This window comes from Centroberyx gerrardi, chromosome 3, assembly GCF_048128805.1.
Source record: "Centroberyx gerrardi isolate f3 chromosome 3, fCenGer3.hap1.cur.20231027, whole genome shotgun sequence".
NCBI lineage: Eukaryota > Metazoa > Chordata > Actinopteri > Beryciformes > Berycidae > Centroberyx > Centroberyx gerrardi.
In genome coordinates this window covers 12216691-12243579 of record NC_135999.1, presented here as the reverse complement: position 1 = coordinate 12243579, position 26889 = coordinate 12216691, and the positions used below count along the sequence as shown (strand labels likewise).

General features: G+C 43.1%; 1 protein-coding gene across 6 annotated transcripts in view; it reads right to left on the bottom strand.

Annotated features, from left to right (window-relative positions):
- npnta (nephronectin a) overlaps positions 1-26889 on the bottom strand; it is a 45779-nt gene that overhangs the window by 4612 nt on the left and 14278 nt on the right. Inside the window, exons 3-11 of one of the 6 annotated variants that reach the window (XM_078291398.1) lie at positions 26525-26575; positions 23709-23801; positions 14713-14832; positions 13199-13318; positions 10430-10564; positions 8935-9057; positions 6951-7421; positions 2671-2760; positions 1376-1474 (exon numbers count right to left, since the gene is read on the bottom strand). In XM_078291398.1, the coding sequence (XP_078147524.1) occupies positions 1376-1474; positions 2671-2760; positions 6951-7421; positions 8935-9057; positions 10430-10564; positions 13199-13318; positions 14713-14832; positions 23709-23801; positions 26525-26575 (1302 nt within the window). Of the gene's footprint in view, positions 1-1375; positions 1475-2670; positions 2761-6950; positions 7422-8934; positions 9058-10429; positions 10565-13198; positions 13319-14712; positions 14833-18948; positions 19041-23708; positions 23802-26524; positions 26576-26889 lie in introns of those variants that run through there. The other 5 variants (XM_078291400.1, XM_078291401.1, XM_078291404.1 and 2 more) reach the window with 5 other exon arrangements.

Below are 26889 nucleotides of genomic sequence, written 5' to 3'. Positions count from 1 at the left end.
ACATGATGAAAGAGTAATGACCATGGGCAGGAAATAAGAATAAGTGAAAAATAGACTAAGGAAAAAGAGATGTAACATTTACAGTCTTTTTCACCTCAAAACACAGCCAGGCAAATAGATTTTCATTAATTTATGTATTAGTTTGTTACAGTAGAACTATAAAGGAATACAAATTGAAGGTGAAAGTGCTTCTGGCTAATGGATGATGAAGTATTTTGCTTATCTAGCGGATCTGGGTTGGGTGGTTATGTATATATCCACAGGGGATGCAGCAACTATAGGCCAAAGAGGCTTTTTGCATAAGTTACGAGCCCCATACGAAAATGTGTTGATGCAGTCATGAGTGTTTGCCAGTGGTTGTTTATCAAAACGAGTTAAAGTGATTGTCCAATTATACATGATTCACAACAGAATGAAGCTGCGAAAAAGCCGTGCACATTCCAACATGCTGCCTATATGAACTGCACACATGTATAAATAAGCAAGGCCTTGAATATATTGAATGAGGCTAAATCAAAATGTTGCCTCTTATGCGGAATTACTACCAGTCAATGCTCAGCCTGTTAAAAAGCAGGTGTTAATCTCTTTGACTTCAGTGCTTTCCTAGGGATCCTTAAGGTCTGGGCAAAGATGAGTGGAAATGAGAATTACCATTGGCATACTTATCTGCACTAATGAGTGAGTACAAACTTGGCTGAAGTGAGGCCTAATCCTGAATGTCTGGAAGTACACTAGCAAATAGGACTAAGCCAGTTGGCCAGAGTGAGCCAGCTGAAGCATCACTGAAATGGTGCCAATCCGTTGCTCAGTGTAGTCTCTGCACAACCTCTACAGAGTCCTCTTGACATAATTCAACTCACATCGTCACATCATACGAACCCCAAGCAAAACCAGTCCTGCTCCCATTTAAAGAAAGCCACAGGTGTCACTGATGGGTGGCGTAATCCCCTGCTCATTTGCATCTCTTTGTAGAGCAAAGCACTAATCTTGAAATGGAGAAAAGGCAAACTACTTCCCTGAAGTAATTTTCATCTTGACCCGTAATTGAGTGGAACAAAATGGAGGCTTTTATAGATTGTCTGACTCTGTGTGTGTGTGTGTGTGTGTGTGTGTGTGTGTGTGTGTGTGTGTTTTGTGAGGTCAAATTCTCTCTCTAACAGAACACAGCTGACTATTCTCATTTTCCACTGATGACTATAAAAACAAACAATAAAAAAAGAAAATCCTGAAACACAGAACAAAGAAAAAACAAAAACACAGAAACACAGAGCGTTCTTTCTTTCAGTCATGAATATACAAGGACATTTGTGGTTCTTGCTAAAGTGTGTAAAGGCTCACTCAGTGAGTAAAGGCTGGTCTCTGCCCTTCCATTTACCTGAAGGATCAGCTGTCGTCTCCCAGTGCAGGTCACCATCTCTGTCCCTGATCCAACCACAAAGACCGTTATCAAAGGAGCAGCTCAGATACCCAGACTCTGAAGAAGAGAATGAAACACTTTTCAGAAAACTGCAGGAAACGCATGCAAAGAGCCTTCAGCCCGCTCTGTAGACAATGGCTCAGACTGGCCCTGCTGTGCGCCTTTAACTTTACTGGGAGCAAGAGAACTGCTGAAGCTCCTTCTGATGAACACAAAGATATGGTGGGGAAGCCTAAACATTTGCTGTAATGCATGATTTCTCCGGAGAGAGCTGATACATCGATGGAGAATGAACTTACTTAAACGACCAGTGGAAATGCATTCATCTAAATAAATCTTGTTTGTATGAGTTTATTTGTTGATATCAGTGTGTGTGTGTGTGTGTGTGTGTGTGCATGTGTGTGAGTGTACTGCCTCTCCAGATATGCTGTCTTGAATGCATGCCATAAAGCATAGTAAAATACATTATCATTATGACAGTGAGTAATAATTTACCATGACTGATGATTTCTATCTTTGCAATGCTGCCTAGACAATAACATTAAGAGGACATAAGCAAAATCAACTGCTGTATTATCCATGTATTGCTGTACAAATTGGTTTGGAGATGAGAACAGCATCCATCATTTTGTCCCAGAAATGGGTTTCCGAAAAACACTTCTCAGTTCATTTTCTATGCCAATGAAAACGCCTTCTCTCTTGACACCGCATGGCCAATGATGCACTGTGAACCAAAATAAGCACATAGCTAAATCATTAAGTGATTTAAACTGCATAGCATTGACATCAATAAATCACAAACACCAGATATGATAGATACAATTTTGTCTTTTTTCAAAGCCATGCTGCTATTGTTTTTGTTGCAGAAACTCCACATCAAGTATTACGGCGCTTATGACCGGTGCAGTAATCTGCTTCCAAATGAATCAATTAATCATTCAAGCAGTCAAGCAATCAAGCAAGCATAATGTGAGAAGTGGAAAAGTCTGGCAAAGCATTCTGGGCTGTGGGCCATTATTTAAATGGGACGGCCAGATGTCATGTGTCACCTCTTGGTGAAGGCCTATCAAAACACATCTGGTCACTATCATATCTCTTCCTCGGCGTCCTCAGCTATGCACCGCTGCAGGAATTGATTGTCAGTTTCATTTTGCCTACAGCAAATGTAACTCGTCCATCATCGTTTGAGCTCTCCTCTCTGTCAGCGAGCGGGGCTTCTTATGGATCGTCTCTGTCAAACGCGTTGTATTTACCTGGGTCGTCCTTGGCTTCATCTGCCGTGTTGCCCAGCTCAATGTCGAAGTCGATCCCCAGGACGCCGTTGTGGCCGTGGTTCCGCGGAACTGAGGAGGCAGGGGACAGGCGTAGGTTTAGATAAAGGATTACCAGAGGTGTTTTATTTGCTTGCTGGCATGCCTGCTTGTGGCTATTGTGTTGCCTTGTTTTATTACTGCAGAGGAACATCTGGACTACATCAAGATGAAATAATCAATGGCATGGTTTAGTGCCTGCATATCCACAACTAAGCACATCGAACATTTCAGCGCTGTTCAGAGACACCGCCACATAAGAAAAACCAGATGACAGTTTTAAAGGGGTTGGTAGCACTGCACTGACAGCTGTAGAGACTAGAACACTGTGAGTGAGATTAATAAGAAACACCGAAAGTCCAATGTGTATCATGGCGAGGAAAGGAAGGGGGCATGGTGAATAAGTAACAGCAATGGGAGATCCATCTGTTTCTGATGCAACGGCCGAGTAAATTTTGCAGCAACACAAACTGGAGACACACACACACATACACACACACACACACAGAGTCCTGAAATAGCTTCTTTCCTGCTCCAATGGGGTCACACTGCCCAAAATACCACAGGCCAAGCTCCCTTATTAAAGGTCAACTGACAAGTGAGGCATAAAAGGTTGTTTTTATCCCTTTAATCCTGTGTGTGATTTCCTGTACTGCCGCCCCCTTTGATCACGTCACCCTGATCAGAATGATAATTGTCTTTACTGGCTTTACAATGCCTTTACAAAGGAAAGGTCGTCAAAGAATGTACAATACAGAGAGACATCATCATTGTCCCTCAGTATGAAATTGGGGGAGGGACTATGATTTGTTTGTCACGCACAATATCTCGGATACCACCGATTGGATTTTGACCAAACTTTGGGGAATGATGCGTGTCATTGCTCCATTCTGGCATTTTCAAAATGATACTTGTTGGCCTAAGGGGGCCGGTGCAACGTTTGTTTAACTGTCTATGCGTCACACACAATATCCCAGAGGTCGCTGGTTGGATTTTCATGAAACTTAATGGAATGAGTGTTTTATTGTTCTATTCTGGCATCTTTAAAATTGCATATCTCAGACACCACTGGTCAGATTTTGACGAAACCTGGGGTCATGATGCATCTCACCACTCTGTTTCAGCATTTTCAAACACTAATTGGCACAATTGGGGCTCTACTATTACAGGTCAAAACGAGGAGACACGTTGGTTCCTGATTGGCCCAGATGGAGATGGTTGATGGTTTCAATTTTGGAGATGCGCCAAGTCAATGGATGTTCAAGAGGCAAGCTATTGATAAAACATTTCAATCTGATTCTTGCTCCCATGCCACAAATCCGCTGTAACCTACACTTGAACTGTAACTGGCCTGGACTCCTCAACATGTGCCCCTTCCAGTCAGCCTCAGCACTGAGGGGACCTATCCCTCTGCTGGGTCAGACCATCTAGCAGACTGTGATGTGGTCTGACAGTCTGAGGAATCTGGAAGCGAAGAGGTCACACTCACACCAGGCTCTCCAGCAATCCCAGGCATCCAGGTCTCTGTGTGTGTGTGTGGGTGTGTGTCTGTATATGTGTGTATGTGTGTGTGTATGTGTGTATGTCTGTGCTTTTAAGGAACGTGGCCTCCTGAAAATGTTGTATCCATTAGTAGAATATTATGTAGAGCAGGTTGCTGGGCTTTATTAGGAGTAATAAGGTCACAGCGTTCCCACTGTAGCTGACAAGCAGCCTCCTATACTCTAGGTGTTGAGGAAACAGTAACTTGAAAGGTGACATTGTGACAGCGAGCAAAAAATAGCTGTGTTTGTCTAGCCTATCTTCAGTGGAGTGAAAGTCACCCCATGACATGTGAAGATGAAAAGCATCAATCACTGTGTAAATACAAGTGCTGGCAAATAGGGATATAAGTGGTGTAGTCTTACACACTGCATTTGTTTCATCAAATGTGCCACTCTGCTTTTGTGAGTTAACAAACAATTAAGCAAATATTTCTTTAGACAATCTTCTTTGGTCAGCAGCTATGTTAAAACACTTAATAAATTTGATGTTTCCACATTCGTCACCCTTTCTTATCTTGCCTGTTGACTTTGTCTTGTTCATTCCAGGCAAATAATTGGGCGGTCAGTAAGGGCTTTGCTAAAGGGGATTTCCTTCACTCTGCCAAAATGTTAAGCAAACAAAGCCATAATCAAATGGTTGAACACTTTCTTTTCCCCATGATTTCGACTTGGTTTTGCAAAGTGGATGGGATGCATTAAATGCATGGATTATCGTATTTTTATAATACATGTCTTCATTTTTCAGATGCAGTGTAGTTATCTTCCACTTTGTTGCTGACAGATCAGTAATGTTAAATTGTTGTAGTCGTATCACGTTTGTGCAAGTCCAGACTGAAAGTAAACAACGCTCTCAAAACGCTCAATTTAAACACCCACACTTGAGGCGCAATTGTGGTGTTCATCTTGCTACGAGGCTCTTATTCAAATTATTCTCATTCAAATCTAATTATTTGACTCACTCAGTGGTGTCGCCCTCTGCCTCTCTCTCGCCCATCTTATTCAAAACATCTTAAGGAAGCTCTGATTTCTGGAACTGCTCTGCTTTAGTGAGAACTATTAGATTGATGTCTACCTCAAGTAGTGCAGGCAGGTGTTAATGTGATATTCTCTCCTCTTTCCTTTCTCTAATTACGTGATGCCATCTGGCAAGGTGAGTTGGAACCACAATATCTCACCTCTTATACTCTACTCCGCTGTAGCATCTCACCAGCCAATTCTGTGTCAAAGCAGCTTAGTGTTACACCGAGGGTTGCAGTGTCTATGAGCATGCATTACACCAACAAGACGACAAGCGGGCACCTGCATTCCCTTCACTACAGGAGCACATACAGCAGTAGGGACAGTTTTAGTGTAATTGTTTTGTATGTAGTTTTCTGTTTCTGTCGCCTTTCATGTAAGTTTGGCACTGATTCTTAATGTGTAAAGGATTTTGGGCGTGCAAAGAAGTTTGTTCCAATGTAAAGAGAACAGCCAACAGAGCTTACAGTAATCAAGAGAATTCAGATAATTAATTAATTCAGAGAGGTTCAGAGAGATTCGGGGAGAAACTTAATTCAGAGTATTAAAAAAATGAAAGATGTTACTGCAGATGATTACCTGCGCTTACATATGCTTACCTGCGCTTACATATGGAACACAATCGAATTGCTTTTTGAATTCAGTGAAATCATTTGGTTTTCAGTGTACTTCAAACTAAAACAAAGACTGACAATACAACATGAATCTAATTGGTGTACAAGCTACATGTTTGAAGGAGAGCATGGTGTGACACGTGGATAAATTGCACATCTGGTTGAATACTGGTGTGTGTATGTGAAATATAGCCAAGAAGATAATTAACCTTCAGAGGAAAACAATCTTAACAACTCAACAAATAGCCAACTACTGTACCTGGTGAGTCTGATTTGTGATCTGGCAAAAATGTGCATTATTTCTTCATGTTTCCAAGTCAGAGTCAGAATCTGCGTATCATAATGTGAAGCTGAATATGCCTTGATTTATAGATTCATCATCTCAAGTGCACATCTTGCGAGAGGTCACATATTCCCACGGCACTTAAGTCAAGGTCTGAATCAGGTCTGCAGTGAGTCTGATATCCTACCAGGAATTACTTATTCTCAGCCAGTCTACATTAATGTACACTGTCAACAACTGTGTCACTGATGATGTACCTTGTTTTACAACAGTTTGCTTGCCTTTTGACCTTTGATTTCAACCAATTTAACATTAACATTTACATTACACACTGTCCTCAAGCCTCTTAACTCTGGTGGTGTATATTACTTTACTATGTCAGGGGTTACTTGACACATATACATGCACATGTGAAAGTGACAGCTCAAGATCAATAGATCAATGTACAGATCAATGTTCCTGTGCTTCTATTGGAAATGGGTAAGATAATACACATCATCCGTCAGGACAGCTTCACTTCTGATTTGCTAGCATGTGACTTGGCTCTATCATATTTCATAATCAAGCACAATGTTTCAGGATTCAGATGAAAGAATATGCAAATTCTCTCCAATTTGGTTGGCTGAAACCTGTCAGGGAACTTGTGATGAAGATGAATGGTTTGACAGGAAAGGCGTCTTTTTACAAACTGGCAGTAATGTAATTAAGTCAGATGTGTGAAGAGAAAAAAAAAAAAAAGCAAAAAAAGCAAAAGCCAGTTCTTACTGTGGACGTCCCCTCTCTGTTTGGTGACCTCCTTCTGGATGGTGTTGTCCACAGGAGTGACCTCCGGCTGCGGTGCGGGTCTGGTGGGAACGGCTGGCCTCGGTGGGACGTAGGGCTTGCGCGTGGGTACCGGTGGTTTCCTGGTGGGGATGAAGGGTTTTCGGGTGGGAACCGACGGTTTGCGGGTGGGAACCAATGGCTTTCCTGGAGCAGGGGTGATCCTCTTTGGAGGGAGCGGCGCTTTGGTCGTGGTTGTGGTTGTAGTCGACGTGGTAGTGGCAGCGGTTGTTGTTTTGGGGACAACGGGATCGATTCTCCTAGGAGTCACTGGTGGGCGGCGGGTGGTGGTGGTCCTCCTGTGGTCCAAGTCCGGGATGCGGTTGTGATGATTCGGAGGCGGGTGCCCCGGTCTCGGCGGGTCGATGACCACCTTAGGAATGGCTGAGATGATAAGAGAATACAGGTGGAGCACTGAAATATGAGCACTTAAAGAGTAAATGAGGCGTAGAACTGCAATGTTCGGCTTAACCTTTAGAGAGAAAGCTTTTCATCCTTTCTTTCATCTTCTGAGACTTCACCCGATATCTATTAACTAAATGTTATCATGCGAAAAATAATCAGGTGTCTTAAATCTTCCTGAAACAAAAGCTCTTTACTTGCAAAGTAGCCAGGTGGGCCTAATCCGTAAAATCAGCATGCGACAAGTTCACATTCATTTCTTCTTTTCTAAAATATCATTTTTGGACATTTTTGCCTTTATTAAACAGTTCAAAGTGGAGAGGACCAGGACAGACCAGAAGAGAGAGAGAGGAATGACCTGCAACAAAGGTCCTGGACTGGATTCAAACCCAGGAAATCACAGTTAAATGGTATGTAGCTTAACCCACTGATCCACCAGGACGCCCCAAGTTCACAATCATTTCTACTTTTGTGAAGTGAACATTGCTTTTCTGATACCGCGACGTTCTGCTCATCTGTTCATGTGCGTGTCCCGATTAGCAATTCTTTGTGCGCTCGTAGCCCCGGGCCTCCCCGCGCCGGGCTAACGCTGCTCTGCGTGTGGAGTGATCTCCCCGTTCAAAGAGGCAGCCGTGCCCTCAAGATCACCCTCGCTCTGCTGATGTCATCAAAGTTACACCTCCCTCTCCTTTGTTCCTCCACACATTCTTCAAGTCGAGAGCAGGAACAGAGATAGGGAAGGGGCTTCACCGGGGCTTCGTGAGTGAGGAATGAGAGTGGACAAAGGCAAGTGGTTTGAACTCAGTTATTGCTTTCTCAGGTTACGGGGGGGGCGGGGGGGGGGGGGGAGACTGTGATATGTGGTACACAAATAGGATATTGCAACTCCATTCCCAAAGCACTTTTGCCTCGCACCCTGTGGGCAGGCAGACAGAGTGAAGCATTCGCGGCACACTACGCCAGGAGGCATCCTCTGCGCTGTATGGATTGGTGTGCAGTTGTTTCTGTTAGATGATTAAGTAACTGTGAAGAATAATGATCATAAATGACTCCTTGGCCAATGAGCTGCTGCAAAAACACCAGTGACTGAGACACGCAGACTTATGAGCTGTCGGCAAGCTAGCCAAACGAGACACTCGCCCTGAAGACAAACTACCGGGGAAAAGAAATATCTCTCATCTGAAAAGTATCCGACTCCTCTTTCTTTTGTTTTTGTTTCCGTTAAGATTAAAATGGCCAGATGTCAAAATGGAGGCTCATTCGGGGGCACATGCGATAAGGGAGCAGGGTAATCTAAGGAATGACTGACAGCCATTACAAAGAGAGGAATTTCAGTCATAGCTCTAAGGTTGCAAGGCTATTCCTCCCTCTCTCTCTCTCTCTCTCTCTCTCTCTCGCTCTCTCTCTCTCTCTCTTGCCTCTCCACCTTTTAAAAAACACAACCAAAGAAAACAAAAATGTGAGGCCCCCGTTCCCTTTTAGAAGAGTGAATGTCTGGGGAGGGGGGTTTGTTCTCATTTCTTACGTTTGCAGTCGTGGCCCATCCCCCTGTAGCCGTCTTTGCATTTGCACTTGTATGAGCCTGGCGTGTTGTAGCAGGTGGCGAAGCTGCTGCAGTGGCTCTGGCCCGACGAGCACTCATCCACATCTGAAACAATCAAAACACACACACACACACACCTCAGCTGGCCGGGCGCGCGCATAAACAGCTTCAGCAGCGGCGCATCAAAGGCTAATTGCCTCGCATCCACTTCAGAGGCAGAGTTGAAAGTTTATGTCATATGTCATGTTAGTTAAAGCACTTAATTGAATAACAGTCCTGTCTGGATGGTGGAGCAGTGTTATTATGAGAGTCGCTTGGTAAAATCCTCCCTGGTGTAACAGGCTCCGAGGTCGTCAGTAAAGGCTTTTCAGGAACAATTGGCAACCGATCCTGAAGCTATCACCGCTCAACCTCACTTTTTGATTTTTGACTGAAAAAAAAGAAGAGCGGAGATGCTCTTCCAGATGCTGTTTACTCAGTAACATTCAAGGTAAAGCTGTGAATGTGTTCAAGGCAGACGAGAGGAATGCTAATTCAAATTGGTAGATGACAGGAATTCATAAGTATGCTGTGTGTTACTGTTGGTTTGTAGTTTCACAACATGTTATTGAGCTAATAGTTTATGTTTTGCAGTACTTTGGTGGTATATTCATATTTGGAAAGTATTATCAGTAGTTTGTTACAGTCATTTTTTTGTCATTTAAAGGCATAGTTAAATACTACAACTACAAATTATTTTTGGCTATAAAAGAAAAGGAATTGCCCATTTTCATTTCATTATTTAAAATGTATTTATTTATTTATTTTATCACTACCTGTCACACACTGTGTCCAGCCCACGATGAATTTATTTTATTTTATGTTTTGTTTTGTGCATTGCTGATGTAGATATTTTTTACAAAGTAGTTTGTACTACTCATTTTTCTAAGCAACTTTAATTAACAAAACATACTGTACATCTTTTGAGGTTAGCTTCACTGTAGTTGAACTTCTTCTAATGTGAAATAACTGGTAGCTTGTAAAACTAGAAGGGCACTTGGAGAGCGCAGACCTCCGCCAAGGTTCGTGCTATTATTGCTTGTTCGTGAGTCGGATCCGGATCCGCTCCAAAATTTAATGGGTTCTTCCTTGGCCCATGCTACACCCTTCCACGAAGTTTCATGAAAATCGGGCCAGTAGTTTTTCTGTAATCCTGCTAAAAGACAAACAAACAGACAAACAAACAAACAAACGGCACCGAAAACATAACCTCCTTGGCGGAGGTAAATATACTTTCAAAGTAGCTCCCCCAACACTGTTGATGTACATGTATGTGTTCATGTGTGTGTTTGCTTTCTTTTAAATGTGCTGACTCATTGTTAGACATGAAAACAACACCTGCACTACTCAAAATAGCTAAGTCAAAACATCTCAACACCTCCAAGACCTTTGAAACTTTTGCTGTAGGGGTTTCACAGCAGAAAGCTTATTACAGTACCTATGCATTGGTATTTCCCGTTGATGTATTGCAGGTCAAACCCTTCGTGGCATTTGCAGATGTAGCTACCGAAGGTGTTGATGCATTTCCTGAACCTGGGACACACTGCTATTCCTGTTGCGCACTCATCCACATCTGAAACAAGAACATGCGTTTATTATACTGCCAAGAAGGAATACATTTTACATGATACATAATACATTTATGTTATGCATTGTTTCAAACCAGGTTTAACAAAAAAAAAAAAAAAAAATGTGGAATGGTAATTTATTCCAAAACTAAACAAACATTTCTTTTTATTCCATAAGACCTTGTCCCCCTCCCTGGTTAACATTAATTTATGAACAAAGCAGATAATGTATTCTGTTCCACTGAGCAGAATACAATACACACCACCTTGTTTCATTATTTAAGGACCTATTCTAAGTGTTTCTGTTGATCACATCTGCAGGCACATGGTATTAATATTTAGAGGACGACAGGCTCAGAGGTTTTGTCTTAAAATTATTAATTGATGTGCTGCATAATGCAGTCAGAGGGCGCTGTGGTACTGAAGGGAGTGTCGTTTGTAAGCGCCTTAAAAACACAGAGACACCTGCACCAGCTGCAAAAACATGGGCAAGTGAGGCAAATATGCAACGCTCTCTCATCCTTCAACAACTAGTGTTGAGGTTCTCATCAGCAAGGCACTTAATCCCAAACTGCTTGAGTAGAGAGCCACTTAACGGCCAACAGTAGGAGGCTGCGGTTACACTGGGCAGCTCCCAGGGGTGAAGCAGGGCACCCAGGGGCCAAGTGTGCTTCATCAACCATCCTAGCATACATAAACGTTTAAAAAAATAGAAGAGAAGACAATGTAGTAGCAGTTTGTTGGGCTGGAATTGTGTGTGTGTGTGTGTGTGTGTGTACAAATACAGTACACACTATACATACTGTACATCTTCGCACTTAACTGTTTTAAAAATGTTTCTCTTTATGGATTTTCACTTCTGGCTCTGAAGAGAGCTGTAGCTTTTTTTTACCATGTAAACAGCCGATTTGAAGCCACAGTCACTTGATTTGAAGCCAGATCCTGAAGCAGTACAACAAAAGACCTTTCTCTTCGGCCACAGCGCTCTTCAAAGCCATTTGTTACTATTTCTCTCCTCCTCAATATGTCATTTCCACTGATCAGAACTTTTCATAAAAATAAAAAAAGTTACGTTTATCTGCTATTATTGAAGTCGGCCACTGTGTTCGACTTGACAACTTGGTTTGATTCATTGAGCAAAATCTGTGAGAGGCAGAAATGAAATATGAGGCTTGTCTCATATACAGAAACTTCTGGGACAATGCAAAAACATCACTATACATTGTCATTAATCAGAAGGTTTTGTTGCACTTCTGGCACTGTGCAAAAGCAATCCAATACTTCCTTCCTGTGGATGTGCTGAGGCATTCTTCTTCTTATAGGATTCCTCGACCAATTTTTTTTCTAGTGTACAAATTGTGGGTGCATGGTTTTTCAAAGGATAGCACTTGTAAATTCAAAATAGCCTAATTTTCACATTTCACTGGAAATCAAGTAGCTTAACCAAAATTTACTGAACTACTGTTTATTTGGTTAAATAGTAGTTTAATCAGATAATCCATTGTTCACAAACCCCCCAAAAAACATAAACCTTCATATTTAACTCTTACTGTAATTTACATTACAATCTGATTAAATTACATATACTGTGAAGCTTACCAAGAATTCTGATGATCAATTTGACAATTAAGTAATGCCAATCCCATGTATTGACTTTAAAGGTGGCCTAACAAGCATCTGCACTATGATCTATAGCTTCCACATGTTTAAGCTGGACCAAATGAAAAGCCAATACAGATCAGTGGGAATTGTGTTTGTCAATGTGGCAAAACATCAGATCAATAGGTTGCTGTGAACAACCTATTTATGAGTAAAGACAACTATATATCTATATGTAAACTATACTATGTAAGGCTCTCTGGTCTCTAGCTAGGCCTTGGCAACAACAAAAACACACGTTAAGACTGACATTATGGGATGAACTCCCTAAGTCTGGTTAGAAACTCTCCTTAAAACCTCCTTCTTCCCAAAGGATTATGGGATATATCCATTAAATCGTCCTAACACCTGTGGCACGCAACCTCCCTTCTCCTCCTCCATCGTTCTTCATGATTGATGTCCCTCCTGTTTTAGAACTCCGCCCCCCATTAGTCTGCCCTGAGTTAAGTGGGACTGTGGCCCTGTATGGCCGGAACAGCCTGTATTTAAACCTGACACAGGTTAAATGCCCCGACTCGCCTCCCTCCATCTGTGAACTACCCAGCTCAGGAGCTGTGCCACGTAAAACTGGCGACGGAAGAGAGGCGGGGGGGTTCCCTGATCCCATTTCAGCCATAAAACTTGGAGGAAGCAAGAGGGATAAAATCACCATTTGGTTGCCAAGGACTGTTGGATTGCCGGTGTCCTTGCTCAAAGGAAAAAGATGTGTTGGTAAATATCCTGGATGAGTTTCCACTTCGCTTGCTAAGAGGTTTTGTTTGATTTTCTAAATTGTATTTTCATTGCCAAGGTTTCTGTCTTGCTCTGCCAGAACAGTTGCATTTGATTATCACTCAGCAATTTCAAAGGCTGACAAGAGACCCAAAAAAAAAAAAAAACTCTTCTCTTCCACGTTGTTTTAGCAGAGTTGCTCCTGGCAGGTAGTAGTATAATGAGGCTCGATTTTCCGGCCTGTTGGGATATACTGAAGCAGGACATACCCACACAGGTCCTTCCATCCGGCGCCAGCTGCAGCCCCGGTGACGGACACTGACACCGCACCTCGCCTTTCAGCACCTCACAGCCGTACTGGCAGTTGGCCATGCCACAAGTGCGAGCATCTGACGGACACAAAGGAGCCACATATTAACACACACATGGGTGCCACAATTGAGTGCATACGGAAGACTCTCTCTCTCTCTCTCTCTCTCTCTCTCTCACACACACACACATACACGCGCACACACACAGCATTATCCTTATCCTCTATGTCTGAGGACATAGGGCCTCTTCCCCATCTCTCCTGATATTAGCCTGGATGACCCTTGGGTGCAGACAACAGAACAGCGACGCCCTGCCATTATTAGATTCTTCCGCCGCACAGTCCCTCTCCGCGGACACCTCAGCCCGCGCAATCCCTCCCTCGCCCACCTTTATCCTCTCTCACGCCTACCTGCTCATACCTTATCTCCACCCTATCAAAGCACCAGCGTGCAGCACTTCTGTTTTGGAGTCACGCTGGGCAGTTCAAGACCCTCCAAAATAATAATATAATGGAACAGATTTTGTTCGGCTTCTCTCAATAACTCCGGCACCTAAAAAGGAAATTAAAAGTGGGGCCGGTGTCGCCACCGCTACTCCGGCCGCCGCAGGCACCCTGGAGGAGAGTTTGATGAGTGAGGCAGTCCAGGTTGATTAAATGCTACAGTGATCTATTGATCAAAGCAGTAGAATGGGGAAAAGAAGAACGGCAGGGTGTTTAACACTATCATCACACAACAACGCCACTGCCTAGAGTAGGTTGTGATTGCCTCAAGTAGCGAGCAATTCAGGCTTAAAAAGGCGAAACTGAATTTTCTGCTGATAAAAGGAGCACCGAATAATTCAAATTAGCTAGTCACGCCATCCTCAAGTGGAAACGTGAGGGGAAAATAGTAATCAGGTGGAAAAAATCAGGGTTTGGAGGCAGCAGTAACTCGGAGACATGTACAGGCACCGACTCCCATTCTGTGGAATACCTCAGGGCGACCGATAAGAACCGCACATTCACTAGAAGGTCTGGAGCCTGCGTGTTTCTTTCACATTTTTCATTTTAGTCCTCTTAAAGTTCTTCACAGGGGTCCCTCACACTCTAGAGCGCTTATGATGAAGTGGATCAACGCGGGGCTTTAATCAAAACATTCTATCAAAGGATTGTGAGGCTGCTGTCAAAGGTACTCACAAGGGTGTGGAAATGTATTTCATAATGCCGAGCGTATATCATCAACATTGCCTCGTGTAGGCATTCGAATGAATACATTTGTATTGAAGTGCAGAAAGGCCTCACAGTAGCACAAAGCAGGGGAGAGATTACAAAAAAAGACACGGTGAAAATATAGATGGGCTAGAAAATAGCTCAGAGATGAAAGTACCCAAGTCCACATTTCTACACCAATACATATGGTATATTCATAGAGGTGTGTGTGTGTGTGTGTGTGAGAGAGAGAGAGAGAGAGACAGAGAGAGAGAGACTCACTTCCACAGGTCCCATCAGGCATCAGCATGTAGCCATTCAGGCAGTAGCACTTGTAACTTCCATATGTGTTCATGCACCTGTGTTTACAGGGCCTCGGCTTCAGCCCGCACTCGTTCAGGTCTGCAGACGGAGAGAGACGACATAAGTAGAGGGAAGGAGATGGAGAAAATGAAGAGGGGAGGGAGGGGAGGGGGGCTGGGGCTCCCGCACAGAGGTGAAATTAGTCAAAGGGCAAAGTTCAAGGGGTCAATCACGTCAAAACCTCACCTATCCATTAATGTGTGGGTTTGAGGTGCTTGTCTGTGCGTGTGTGTGTGTGTCTGTGTGTGTGTTTTGGAGGGGGAGGGGTGGTCCTGAAGGAAGTGAGGGGTTGCCATGTTCTGACAAGCCCACATCTGTCCTCTTTGATGATTTAACAGGAAGGCAGTGTTAACTGCCAACCTGCCCATTACCTGCACGCGATAAAAATGCTATTATGGCCTCCGACTCACCACTTCTCAGACTTCATTCCAGTGACGTTACTGTGTCGGTGTGGTAAGTGGCAGCTCCGCCATCCAGTGCTCTTTGATAGATACGTCTAATGCCAGTGTTTTTATATGGTCATAAACATAGAGAAAGCACACCCACAACAGCCCATGAAAATGTTATTAGAAAATGATCTTGTCTGAGTGCTGAGCAGTGTGGGCTCCTGGGAGAAAAGAATGTGCCCTGAGCTGAGCACCTGTCAAATGCTAATGCAAATCCAAGTCATTGGCCCAAAGTTATGGAAATGTGCTTTCATTTCATCTTATTGTACTGTAGATTCCGGTGAACAATTATTTCAAAGAATATGACAAAAAATTTGATATTCACAGCATTCATACTGTAGCAAACCAACCAGGAAGAGTTGCATAATTGTATTCACACTTGTGTGTTTTTGGTAAAGGGGCAGGACCATGCAGCCAGACTCTGGTTGTGGTGTGTTGGGTAATCGTCATGGAAATGTGAAAAATGACTCTATGTGGGTAAAACCTCAATGTTAGAGACTAGTTAATGTTGTCAACATAAACAAATGTTAAGCTAAGATTCCTGTTGTTGTGATATCAGGCAGAACCATAGCTGTGTTACCTATCTGTTACAATGCCTAGGCCTTGACTGCTTGACGCATTCTTGCAAGCAAATTAAAGGCTATTCAGATTATACGTGAATAAGGTTTAAAGATAAAAAGGTGGAAAGCAACAAAGGGCTCCAAAATTGGCCAAAATATTAAGCAAAATAATGGCAGAAGGGAAACCACTTGTAATGCAGAAAGTAAGAAAATGCATTCAAGCTTAACATCGTAAACAAATCACGTTCGAAAGCTGCGGAACATTTATCACTGCCTGAGGAAGAGTTCTGACTTGAAATGTATTACCAAGTGTGCATAAGCCAGTGATAAGTGTTCCACAGCTTTCTAACGCGATTTTTTGCGATGTTAAGCTTGAATACATTTTCTTACTCTCTGCATTACAAGTGGTTTCCCTCCTCCTCCTTATTTTGATTATAAATGAACAAAAGAACTCGAGACCATTCTTGGCTGCATTTTAATATGTTTGGAACAGAATGGACCAAATTTCTTCTCTGTCTTACCCAGAGTGACTTAAAAAGAGTGAACAGGTAGGGGTTCAGACAATGGCTATTGTGGGGATGGAACATGTGACCAGGCTGTTATGGGATAGATATGCTATGGGATCCCAAACTATTTGGCCACAACTGCCACATATATGTCTGCCGTATGTAACAGAAAAAAGATATTTGGAGAAAATAAGTGTAAACTGCTCATTTTGATTCGAACACAATTTTTTTTTACAACTAACTTGGATTTGGCCATAAGCGCAAAATTTGAGGGTAAGAACCTTTTGTGCATGAGGGCCGTTATCTCTGCATGAATCTGAAATATTCTTCGCTTGGCAACAGTGAGTGAGACTGAAAAGCATCGGTGACAGGTCCGCATATCAGATGAACTCTTCACCTACAATTAGCATTACGAGTTTCCTGCCCATAACACCTAAATGTGGGGTCCGTTGGGAGCACCAGGACCAAAAGGGGAAGAGCAAACTCGAAACTCCGCAGGACCCCATCAAGTTGGAATGGTGACGCAGACTCCAAGCAATATAAATAACTTAAAAGTGAATTACACTCCCCGCGTTTCCAGGACATAGTATAACCAAGCCTCTCATCACAAATAGATTTCATCTCACTGCACATGCGGGGTCATTTTCAGCTTGGCTTGCGGCGCTGTGAGCGGTGCCGTCTTTAGCTCCGGGGGAACATGTGCAGGATGCATTCTTTGGGTGCCGCATGCCACCCACATTTGACAGATGCCATAGATTTATATGGATGAATGACGGAGCGGACACCCAGTCGCGCGGTATATCTGCAGATCCAACCTTGTATTAATGGTAGCTGGCTGGTCTACTAAAGTCATGTTGGCTGTGTGATTGGTGCATGGGGTTGGGAGGTGGACTGCCTGTCTGCCTCTTAAATCCTCCCAAGTACCAGCAGGCTTAAAGTCAATTTCCATAGCTGAAAATTCTGCTGGAAGGCATGTATGGGTCAGATAGTTTGAGAACTGAAACTTGTGCATAGTCTGACAACAGTGAAAAAGACTGTGTGAGACACAACCACAATTACTGGCTGTGCCGAGAAATCATCATGAATTTGTATAACAGAGATGTTACTTGAGGGCTGACATTGGTAATAAATTTATAACACTACACAATCACTTTCACCAAATACAAGAATAAGGAAAATGAAAATAATACTGTTTGGAGTGTTGGAGGAAACGTCACAACTCTGTTATTCTACTAAAGGAGACTCATGGGATTATAAGGGAACTGTTAACTGATATAAAATTACCATTAGATACAAAAAATATTACATGAATATATTACATTTCTTAGATAGCTGCTGAAGAATTACAACATTTCTGGGACTAATTTTAATGCTTTTTATCCTTTATCAAGGTGATTAAGGTCAAAACAATTACATTCTCCTGCTCATAGCTGAAAATTGGTCCTAACAATCATTTCCATCTCTTATAATATAAGGTCCTCAGCACACACACACACACACACACACACACACACACACACATTTCACTTTTTCAACCGTGTCGCCCTTGTTGCCATTCTCATTGCTACAATTACAAAAAACCCAAGATGACACAGTCCATCGACACTGTGGTAGAGAAAGCAGGTCTCCGCTTGCCCGTCACACTGAAAAACAGCTTAAAAATGTAAATGAGGGATTATTGGAACGGTCACATTCTCAGACAGTGAAAGCTCCATGAGCATCAGCACATGCCAAACAAGACACAGCCAGGGTCTTCTCTATGTGGAAAAAAAACACAGAAGACAAGATTGACAGAGGACACAGACAGCGAAGGGTGGAGAAAGAGAGAGATAAGAGACAGGTATGACCACCAATTGACAATTTGACACGGCCCCAGGACAGCAGGAGCCGGGGCGATAGCTTCTACGTGCAGAGCCCCTCTGGCGTGTTCACTGTACAGTAAATGAACTGTTGAGACACATCTGAAGTGATGCAGAGTGGAGTGATTTATTGGGTCGACTCCACCAAGGTATGCTACGCTACATTCTCGACACGCCTCTATCACTGAGAGAGAGATTAGCAGGGGTCTCTTTCTCAGCAATATGCTGGTCTCTAAAGGAGATAACAGTGGTTAGAATGCTAGGCCTTGTTCTGGCGGAGATGTGGAAGCCGTGAGAACTGTGTCCGTGTCGATGATGGTTTTTAAGAGTCGAGGGAGCTCTCTTTTCTCCCGGAAGGTGCTCGAAATTCAGGAAAAGAAGGAGACAGGTAAAAAGAAAAAAAGGCAGAGCGATGAAGAAAAAATTCATAGTGGCTCCGTGCTGCTGAGAGATGAACTTGGTCACTTGTTTAGACAGGGGAAGAGAGAGAGAATGAAAGAAAGAGAGAGAGACAGATGACAGATGTAGATGTGGCATAGACTACGAACGCGGCATGGCATGCTTGGCATTCACGCTGTCATTGCTACTGCAAAGCTGCTCTCGGGTGGTGCCTGTTCTGCCAGGGGAGGATAGACAATAGTAAGAAAACCGTAGGGAGGGACATTCGCTCCTCCTCGGCCCGCGCAGCGCAACACCATGCAAGTGGTTGCTAAGACGGGAGAAGAGAAGAGGCGGCTGTAGGGGGGGGGGGGGGGGGGTTGCCTTTGCGATCGATGAGTCTCACCCTCCATCACTACTCTCGCCAGCTGATGGTCCACGTGAAGAAAGATAGGAAGGTGACTGTCCCACATGGGTGGGGTTAAATAGTCCAGCGCTTCTTCTTTAGAGACAGAAAATGGGTGAAAAGGATGGGAGGGGGGGGGGTGGAGGGTTTGGTTGAGACAAAATAGTAAAAGAGTGGAGAGAGTGAAGGACAGAGAGAGAGAGAAAGAGAGAGAGAGAGAGAGAAATATGCAGTGAGAATGAAAAGCACCAACCCACGGATTAGAGCACCTCTGACCACACCACATTCCTGGAAAGTAAAGAAGAACATTATGCAGCAAAGAGGATTACACTTGTGGGAATTGGACATGAGCTGAGTATCAGGGAGAAAAAAGAGGGCATGTGGGAGAGAGAGAGAGTGTTTGCTGTCCTTCCCCTGTTCTCTCCTCTCTTTGGCATTCCTTTTCGTCGGGAGGATGAAATAGGATCTCATGGATATCGCATGGATTCTGAGGATCCCTTCTCAATTTGTCTGTATCTGGAGGTTCAAAGGTAGACAGAGGTTTCCATTTCAACAGCCGAATCAAGGCTTGACTGCAAACACGTCAGCCCCGAGAATTTCACCCACCGCCCGCCCGCCCCTCCTCCTCTCCATCCATCCATCCGTCCAGCAACCTTTCCTCTGGCAGTTAGCTAACAACACCTATTGTTAACTGACAGGAAGACGATACAACCACCTCTGACCGTTTTGCAAGCTTCAAACGGTTCAAGTGTTTTGCCATTGAGGGGATGTGGAAATCTAAACTGCAGTTATGCAGGTCTGCTACATTCTTGCCAACTCAGTCCGGGACAAATCACTTGTCTCAGGCCTTCAATTAATCCCAAGCACTACTGGTCTAAGAGGTTTGTATAGCTGTGAACAAGATAGCAAAAATCCACCTGGAGTATCATCTCACCTGTGTCGCATTGTGAAAGTGCAAAGGATTGAATAAATGTTAGTGCACATTCCAAAAATTGCTTTACATATCAGAAAATGTATTATGCCTTACACCTATCTAATGTTATCTGAACTCTACAGCCTTAGGACGTACATATAGTAGGTAACAGCTAAAAGTCAAAGGGCAAAGGGCATAAGATAAGATAAGATTGCACTTTATTGATCCCCTAGGGGAAATTCACTTGTTCATTTAAAGAGGGCAAGATTTTTACTGCCCCATAGCACAAAAAATACCATAATATATCTGCATGGCTTAATCGTTTCTATTGTGAAAATGTGACTTTATTGTTTGTATCAATTACAGGCCACCGCCACTCAAGGGGACGGGAGGGGGGAGGGGTGGGGGCGGGGGCTCAGAGGAGATCAGTTCTATCAATGTTGCTGCAATTCCTACTTGTCACCAATAGAGGTCGATAAAGGTATTAAATTACTTAAAGGCTAATTCCGGTTATTTTCAACCTGGGCCTTATTTTACCTGTTCGTGCCATCATGACGACTGATTGCGTTAAAAATTGTATCAAGTGAAAAGCTTTACTTTCCTCCACTTAGTAGTGGCCGGTAGTGTGGTTGTTATAGTGCTGAAAAGACGTGTTTTAATCACTTTTTGGGTTCAACTTTTGGAGGCTGCTTTGGCCCGTGAGTGTGTATGGGAGAGCAATGTTACGGCGAACTGGAGAAACGTAAAGCTCTAAAGTGATGAACTTTTGAACACAACCAATTATCATGATGGCGAAAACAGGAAAACAAGGCCCAGGTTGAAAATAACCTGAATTATCCTTTAATGCCCCTTTAATGACCTTGATAAAAAAAAAGGACTACATGCATAATGATTGAACAATCGTATAGTTGGTGGTAATTATATGATGGTTGGTGGTAATTATACAGTATGATGACACGCGATCCTTTGAAATTCTCCCACCTGTTCGACTGTTAACTTCAAAATATCACACGGCAGACGGGCAGAGAGAGGAAGAGCGAGCGAGAGGGATTGGTTTCTAGACCAACAAATCCAAAGTTTCAGGCCGCACCTGGACCCAGAATCAAATTTACTGGAAAATTAGGGAAAGCAATCTTTCTTTTCTGAGACAATGAGGGTGACTTAGCCAAGACAAAGGAAATGAAAGCCAACTTCAGGTATTAGCCAATATTCCGACATATAGGATACAATGGTATGCTTCCCTCAACCGCGGTGGTAGATAATATTTGGAGAGGTATTAGCTAGTTGGCAGGAAAAGAACAGGAAAAAAGAGCTTGTGGAGGCATATGCCATAAAGCGCTCTCTTGTCTATTACAGCTGTATTGCTCCTGATGTCTGAGACATCGCTCCTCCAGCAAGACCTTTTAATAGCATCTTAACAGCAGGTGAACTACAGCTAATTAAATCCACCTGCATGAAATAATCATCTTATTAAAATGATTGGATCAGCAGGGGGAGAGTGCCGCCAAATTGTTAAACAGATTATCACTATAATGAGTTTATTTGTGCGGAGAGAGGATATTCATCTATCCTGTGCCATGCTTTATGACAGAGGCACAATCCCCATCAGCGTCGAAGGTGACGCACTCTCTCTGGCATTCTCTAAATGATAGGGATTCTCAAAATAGTGGCTGTTATTTTGGACAATGGAGTGCCTGTTAATCTAACGATGAAAATAAACAGATTCATTCAAAAAACGTCCCATTTTGGATATTGAGGTTTTGTGTATGGGGACGATGACGCTAGTGAAATAAACTAAGGTGAAATTAGTTGGCATGTGGCACTAAAAATAGAAATCCGAGCCTTGGAGCATTAATCTCTTCCACCTGTATACCAGCACCTAAAACAACAGTGTTTGATAGTGGGAAATATGGTTTTGACGCTGAGGGTGATGAAATCAATACAATATCTGCCAGGCTTGAGTTTTGTGTAATCACTCATGTTTCCTCCCTGGTTTGTTTTCGCTCCATACAACTGCTGTTCCTAAGGTGTTTAACACTCTTGTTAATCAGAGTGCCTTCAGGGTCACACATCTGTCCTCACCTCCCACTTAGAGCAAAGGAATGCCTCGCTCAACATGCCCTGAGTCTTTTTCCCTGCGCGTGTGTGTGTGTGTATGTGTGCACATATGTGTGTGTGGCATTTGTGTGTGGCATTTGTGTGTGCATACATGTGCAATATCTCCCTGCATGTATGTGTGTGTGTGTGTCAGAGATCTATGCAATTCAGCAAACGCTACCGCAAATTATGCCGTAATGCCTGATTCCACTTACCTTATGGTCTTAAACAAAATCAATAAGCATCTATTTTACTTCAGGACATGCATATCGTCGCGTCCTAAACAAATTCACAGACCATAATCTGATCCATAAGCTATTAGGGTGAATACTCATCAAGGTCAGGGAAGCAGGCCTATAACCAGAGGGGAACTTATTCTATTCCTCTGGTTGACTCCTCAGGATGAATGCATTGCTCCAAAGGGAGAGGATATTAGAATGCTACGAAACACTGACCACCTGGCACATCAATAGTAAACCGCAAATCAATGGTTAACGGAGGCTGAATTTAAATGAGAAAATCTAATCTATGGCTTCTGAATAATTAAATTGGTTTCCATAGCATGTGCCAGCTCAAAACAGGACCCAAGGTTATCTCATCCAGAATAGGCTGAAAGGGCAAGTCTGCCACTCAAGGCTAAGTAAAGAGGTAAGCTCTGTAAAATGTCTAAAGCCTAATTGACAAATGGGGGTTCGATGGATACTTCAAAGTACAGTCTGATCTTGGAAACTGTTGAAATGTCTTGGACTCGCATTTGTCAGATAAGTTTGTCTGAATCGTTGGCAGCAAAGTCTGTTGTAGTTGGATGTGGGCTGGAGATCATTTTTCTCTCCCTTTTGTTGCAGATTAAGACAAAGTAGAGCCGTCTGGCCGGCAGACAGGAGCCACCTATAGCCTAGAAATGCAGGATGAGTCATTTGGAACATTCCGGAAAGGATTTCAACCCCCCCACTCCCCTTGTTTTTAATTACACGCTATCCTATTCCTGTCTTAGGGCGTGAATTCCACAAGTATTCTCAAGCTACTTGGATGCACGTCAAATTACCGCTAACTGGGAAGCTTCAACATTTTTCAACACATCTAATCTGTCAGCAAATACACATGTGCACCGATGAAAATGCGCAAAAACGCGCACATCCAGGCAGAGGCACACACATGCACGCACACAGAGGCGCACACACACACACAAACAAACACTCACACGCACCTTCAATAGGATCACTTGCACTCAGCCGGGCCAAGTTATCTCAGGTCAGTAATTGAGATGTTATCTTCGCAGGAGAGGATGCACTCCCAGGATCATTCAACATGGCCTCACCAGTGATTTCCATTTGAGCTGAATCAGCTCTCTCTCCACCTCCCTTTGTGATTATAGCATCTAACTACTGTCTGCTGGTGGGAAACCAGCATCCGCCCCGTGAATAAGTGGCAACATTAATAGGTTGGTGCTGTGCTGTGCTGTGTGGACTTGGCCACAATAAACAATGATTATCCTGCCATTGCTTAGGGCAGGAGTTCTCCTGCAATTAGTTTTCAGGTGAAAAATGTGCATGTCAGCAGGCTTGGGTGTTGCTTAGGGGGCCTTAAGTCATGGTATGTTCACAAGGGCCGTGCATCCTGACTCGCTCTCTTTCTCTGGTGTATTTTTTCCATTTCAATACCCAACAACAAGCAAACAAGTCACACAGAACCAAGAGTAATGGGTGTGTCTGGTGTCTATAACCTGTCGCCATTCCAGGCGAGAGCTTACCTTGATTGCAGGTCTTGCCAGTGAAGCCAGGATGGCACTTGCACTTATTAGGTCCTACGCAGTCTCCATGCTTACACCCAGGCTGGCACACAGCTGTTAAGGAGGATCCAAAGAGGAAGAGACAGATCAGTGCAGCACCCTGGCAGACTCCTTGTACCAGATCAGGATGACAAAGCACTTAATCCTGTGGCTTTTTGACTTCCCCAACCCCTTGGCTGTAAATTATCTGTTTACCACAAATTAGAGCAATAAGAACAGTATGGGGCCCAATTCAGAGGAGGTGCGTTTGTCTGTTTCTCTATGTGTGTCAGCATTATTACTATTGACTAATAAATATACAGTAGCAACCATTTTTAAGTAACCATATTTCATACAACATTCTGTGCAGCGCTGGATCTTCAAGAGAATGGAAAAGAAATTTTCCTTGGTGATATTAATCCCTTTTACACTGTATGTGATTAACAAAGGGCTTGAACTTTGAACAAGAAGCGAAGTCTTGATTTTCCTGGCTTTAAAATACAACATTGATATTTGCAGTGGCATACAGCCAAGACAGATTACCTAGGCATATAATATGGTCTTGTTAGGAGTATTGCTGAAACAATTGCGGTACCAAAATAATATCTTATAATTAGCGACTCTGTAAAAGGCTGCCTTGCAGATCCTACATAGTGTGTGGATGGTGATATGTGTGAGTGTGTTTAGAGCAACATAGGTGGAGCACAGATACATGGTACTAGGGGGAACCGCACAGCCTTGCTGAGTCTCTGTGTTCTGTCTCAGTGAGCTGGAGGCTTGCCCTGCTTATCTGACTGTGCTTACTGCAGCTTGCTGCTAAGCATGTCTGATACATGGGGCCTCAGCCAAGTGTTACTAATTTTCATTAAAAGCTTCATTAATTCTGTCATAATACAGGGCAATCAGAGGACTTAATTATCACTATGGTGGAAGAGGCAGTAGGAAAAAGCAATGTGTGTGTGTAAGAGAGAGAGAGCATGAGTGAGAGAGAGAGAGAGAGAGAGCGAGCCTGGCTTCTAAATTAAAGTATACTCATGGTTGAGAGCGCTAATCACACATGAGCCAGATTGCTGTGCATCTACGAGGGGGTGTTGCTGTGAATCCTGCGTTGTGCATCTATCTACCAAGTCATTATATGGATCAAGTTGTATTTGTGATAGGGTAGCTAAAGGGTTTACTATATTGTTTTGTTAGAGACACCTTCCAGATTACATCAGACGCCTGCTTAGTATTTTTTAATGATTTTTGTAAATGCTGCAAAAAAGGTGAAAGCTGCTTTGATACAGACCAAGGAAAATTCAATAGAGCTTAAGTAAACTGGGTTGAATAATGTATTGTTTTTAGGGGACTACTACCTTGAGCTGGTTATAAACAAAATATTTTCTAAATAGAATAACAACATCAGAAATGTCCATTCAAACAGATTCAGCTCACGAGGCAGCAGGGTTAAGCAGGACAACTGCTGCTCAGGTTTCAGTCGGTAACATTGTTCATATTGAATTCAAAGGCACAAAAGTATTAGAACGAATCCTTCAACTGGAGAAGATAACATCTCCAGACTCATTCCACTTTATTAGGCTATGCAATCTAATAGAAAGAAAGCAGTGTTAGCCCACTTGGAGAGGCCTATGATATGAGCCAGGCTGTTAACAATGCTGAGCAGTCGAAGTTCACAATTAAACCACAGATTGAATTTTTTAAAAAATGGCCTAATTTGTTGGTGGAAATGGAGCTGCACTCTTCTGGCACTAGAAGTTTATTAGACCTAGGGCTGGTCAGCCGTTATAATGAATGAAGCTACTGAATTCATTAGAAGGGGCAAGCGAGTCAAGTTGAGTTTTGTTTTTTAATTATTATTTTCATAGATGAGAGAGCATTTGATAAGCATGGTCAGGAGCGCCCGTCAACATGCTGCCACTGAGAAGCGGGGTATTTTTAAGCCGGAGGCCTGGCAGCGAGATCAGGGAAATAGCCAGTGTTCATTAACCACAGCAAATGCATGAAGGACTAAAAATGGCCATACCAGCTGGAAGGCCAAACATAGCATGTATGGCCCTCGTTCCATCAACACCATCAAAACATGCCTGGTGATGACACACTTTCACGCTGGTTTGCATCAGGCATTCCACGGGCCACCAAAGGGCCCATCTAAGGATGCTGATACTGGATGTCAGATGGTTTCTATTTGATGAGTGTGGAGCGAATGAGAGCGAGGGAAATCGTGGGCGTTTGATGGAGATCAAAATGGAACATATTACCGTTTTACTGAGAAATGTGTGATACTGTGTGTGAATCATTATACTGACACGATGCATTATTTCACAAGAAGGAAGGTGAGAGGATCATTAGATTCTCATTTCACCTGCATCAACAAATGAACACTTCGACATAACCTGTACTATGATATACTGTACTATACGCTTTGTAGTCTTTATAATCGTCTTGCTGACTTAAACTCCTTAAATCTTAAGTGATTTATTAATACTCCAAGAAGGAGGCTAGAGGGGCAGCTGAATCTTAGTAATGAGGCACTGGAGGACTTTGACATTCTGCACATAAGACATGGCTTCTGGTGAAAACAGAGAGTGCGAGTTGCGAGATCTGAGGCCAGAGGGAAGAAGATGGCCACTGCCACGGGGTGTGAGGTATTAGTGGTGTATGTGTGTGTGTATGTGTGGGTGGGTGGGTGGGGGGTGTAGGCTCATTCTATAAATAAGTGAGCGAACCCGGGATTCAGAGGATGTGCCCCCAGGATACATGTCCAGCAAGATTATTTCAAGAAACATGGTGGAGCTAACCTTGGGGCTGGCACCTTATCCCGACTACTCTGTGTGTTAAGGCGTAGAGAGCTGCAAAACAAATAGCCAAACAAAGAAAGGTTGCGGGCTTTGTTTAGTCTTTGAGAGAAAAGAAAATGGACATGATGTTAGAGGGCAATGCCTGGTCACTTTGACAAGCAAACATTCCTGAAAAAAAAAAAAAAAAAAAAAGTCTGGAGTCACACACATTCCCAGTCGCCCTTGACGACAATGTTGCTTATAGATACACTTTGAATGGAGTTTTGATCAATAACATGGCTGACCACAACCGCTGTTATTCCCAAACACAGATTTGGGTTCTCTCACTGTTATCTAGTTGTGAAACAGCAGAAATACAATTCTCA